The sequence below is a fragment of the Rhodamnia argentea genome, chromosome 4, assembly GCF_020921035.1.
Source record: "Rhodamnia argentea isolate NSW1041297 chromosome 4, ASM2092103v1, whole genome shotgun sequence".
NCBI classification, from domain to species: Eukaryota; Viridiplantae; Streptophyta; class Magnoliopsida; order Myrtales; family Myrtaceae; genus Rhodamnia; species Rhodamnia argentea.
Window position 1 is genome coordinate 21,336,684 of NC_063153.1, and position 3,505 is coordinate 21,340,188.

General features: G+C 40.4%; 1 protein-coding gene across 1 annotated transcript; it reads left to right on the forward strand.

Moving 5' to 3' along the window:
- The first annotated feature begins 273 nt into the window (after window positions 1-273).
- LOC115740929 (hypersensitive-induced reaction 1 protein-like) lies at window positions 274-2,688 on the forward strand. Its single transcript, XM_048278086.1, has 5 exons — window positions 274-968; window positions 1,348-1,468; window positions 1,627-1,709; window positions 1,780-1,882; window positions 2,384-2,688. The coding sequence occupies exons 1-5, from the start codon at window positions 723-725 to the stop codon at window positions 2,686-2,688; spliced, it is 858 nt and encodes a 285-aa protein (XP_048134043.1). The 5' UTR covers window positions 274-722.
- Window positions 2,689-3,505: the final 817 nt, after the last annotated feature.

Below are 3,505 nucleotides of genomic sequence, written 5' to 3' on the forward strand. Positions count from 1 at the left end.
GGCTTTATTAGGGTTTTATGATGCGGTTTATCCATGCAATGATTCCTTGATTGCCCATTTATTTAATTTCATTGGTTGTGATTTGCCTAGGTTTTAGGTATCTTAGACTTAGTCCAGATTTTGTTGAAAATTTGTGAAAAGACAAAAACAAATTTGTATGAATACTTGGCGCTGGCTTACCTCATTGGTTTGAAATGAATTGAAAACCTGTATGGACGTGTTTGCACAACCCTAGTCAAAAGTCATCTCCTGTCTTGATTACGATGACAACTTTCGTGATCCTGTGGGAAGATTTGGCGTCCACATCATGTTTTTTAGTTAAATCTTTGAAATGCGAACTTTTTCTTTGACAATTCATATTGTTATTAGTTTAGTGGGTAAATACTTATAGTCTTTTACATGGCATGATGTTATAAGTGTGCCCGATGAGTCAATTCCCATTTCTATGCCTACCTTAGAGATAGGAGCTTAATTTGTAAAATTCAACACAATTTGATGAATTATCCTTGGGTCACCTTTTACCTAAATGCACATGTTATCCTCTAACCACGACTAGAGGAAGCTTGCTCAAACTACTCTTTATGATTCGTGACTTTTAGACAAAATCAACGCGCGTGTTTAAATTTAGCTAAATCTATAATTTAGCCATGAATGAAAGAAAATATGAATCTTCCTAAGAAAATCATATCACTTATTAAGCATTTGACCATTTGATTCTTACAATGTTGTTCTTCTTTTTCTTGAATCTCGTGTGTCCTCTATTTATCCAGATATATACGATGGGTAACATGTTCTGCTGCATTCAAGTTGACCAATCCACGGTCGCTTTCAAGGAGAGATTTGGCAAGTTAGATGAAGTATTGGAGCCCGGGTGCCATTTTGTTCCTTGGATTCTTGGATATCAGCTCGCTGGCAATCTCTCACTCCGATTGCAGCAATTGGATGTGAAGTGCGAATCCAAGACCAAGGTTTGTTCAATCCCATGGATTTGCCTTGCAAAGTTTATCTTCTTTCATTGTGCAAATTCCATCAACATTTAGATTTCATTCTAGAGTATTTTGCACCAAAAGTGGGAAATAGGAATGTTTAAATTAGCAATCCTATGTTCAAACCACCATGAGAACCGCATTTTCGCAATTGAACTAGCTTTCGTGGGTTTGTCGAGACGTATTAGCACGGGTTTATTGATGTATTTCAAATAATTTGTGAATTTAAAGTTGAATGTTGATGAATTTGTCAATTTCCCTTTCTCGTTTCAGTTCTATGATATGTTAGCTTGTCACTTGCTACAAATCGACATGTCAATGCTTGAATAGGTAATGACCTCGCGTGATATTTTCCTCACAGGACAATGTGCTTGTTAATGTTGTTGCATCTGTGCAATTCCGAGCCCTTGCAGATAAAGTAGTTGATGCCTTTTACAGGCTCAGCAACCCGAGAAGTCAGATCCAGGTCTATGTGACTGATGGTACATGCCAAATGAATTTTATCACATCATTACAAATATAGTACTGGAACAAATTTGTACAATTTTCGTGTGCTAGTAACATATTGTAGTCCGTTAATTAACACTTCGATTAAGCAACAACAGCTGCATCCCTGATTTTGTTGTTTCAATCGTTCTAGTGATCAGAGCTAGTGTGGCAAAGCTAAACTTGGATGACGTTTTTGAGAGGAAGAATATTGCCAAAGCAGTTGATGATGAACTCGTAGAGGTAGTCCACTCTAGACTTGTTGATATTATCACGAGAGACAATCTGAACCGGAGTTCTCTGAATTTTGCAGGTTATGTCGGCCTATGGATACGAGATTGTGCAAACTCTGATCGTCGACATCATACCGGATGAGCATGTTAAGCGAGCTATGAATGAAATCTATGCTGGTAACCTTGAAATTTCAATTGCCACTTGATTCTAGATAGTTGTTCAGCATGGTAAAATTTTTAAATGGTTAGTGATACATGACGCCGTGCCATTTGCAGCTCTAAGAGGTCATATGTTAAAAGGTTTAAAATTTAAAATCAGCGTACTTGACTGTACATACGGTCCATGGCCAATAAGCAGAATATACTCTTTTGAATGTGGTGGGTGTGCGCTTACTCTTATTGCACCAGTCACGCCAGCTAAAAGCTGTGATAAATTTGATATGTGGTCTCCTTTCTTGGCCAGTTCTACCATTTAGTCTAAATTTCATGTTTATGGAGGACAAAAAAGGAATTTGGAAGATGTGCAGCTAATGTAACATTATTTCATCTGCATTAGACGAGAAATTAGACTTTATATGGTGGTTAAAAGCTACTTCAAAGTGTATTTTGGTCTGCGTCATACTTGAGTTTACTGAAAGTCTTGTTTTTTTTTGTTTTTTTTTGGACCGTGGGTCGCAGCAAAATGGAAGGCCGAAGCCGAGGCTGAGTCCAAGTTCCTTTCTGGGTTGGGTACTGCAATTCAGCGTCGGGTCATTGCGGATGGTTTTATAAATAGCGTGCTTGGCTTCTCGGAGACATTCCCAGGGACAACTGGAAAGGATATCATGGACATGGTTCTCACGGATCAATACCTTGATACCATGAAGGAAATAGCTGCAGCATCGAAATCTTCTGTCATATTCATTCCTCACGGTCCTGGTGCAGTTCATGACGTGGGCGGCCAGATCCGTGTTGGTTTTCTTCGAGCGTCGACAAGCCAGTGATTGTGTGTCTTAGCGTTCGAACTGGAGTTAGTAAGTCTTCTATTACTCCATCGCTCGTGAGGAAGAAATTTCTCCTCTGCTGAAGAAGAGTCTTAACATGGTGGGTTTATAGTCTGTCCCGATTCGCTTCACATGTCGTGCGAAATGATATGAATGGCTTTAGTTTGTACTTGTAATTGTTCTCTGTGCTATGATTGTGCTCCCGTTCCCCGTGCCATCGTAGCCTCCTCTGTTGATTGAGCGCATTTGCTTTCTTAGAGCTCCTTTTCTTCTGAAAATTTGGCCGGGGAAGATGAGATTGGATGGACTTGTTTTCGCCCCATCTCTAGTTTGCCACCGTCTCTTCTCACTTCACTCTCGGGTGGCTTGTGGGCTTCGCCGTGGCTTTCTTTGTTCAAGCCTTGTTCATGGCGTTCCGTCTCTCCGCCACATTTGTAGGCTCGCTTAGGCACCGCCGCAGTGAGGAGTCGATCTTCCCAGTCTCCCTGTCATCTTCTCGATGCCGGAGTTCTTTGGAACTTCGAAGGTTTCTTTGTAGTAAATGCATTGTTGTCTTTCGCCGGTCTTTCGCCACGGACCGTTACCTGACCGGTGTTATTTGATGGTATTACGCCTTAGTTTATTTATTACATTACAAAAAACTCATTGGCGCCGCTCGTGAGGTGAGGGAATGCTAGACGTTTGGTAATGCGTGTAACGTAAGCTTAGCGGAGTTCTTGCATGCAGTATCAAACACGAGATAGATCTTGTGCCCATATTTTATGCATGTTGAGATGCTACCTTGGAATCGAATTACTCATCAATAGCCTTTGACTTT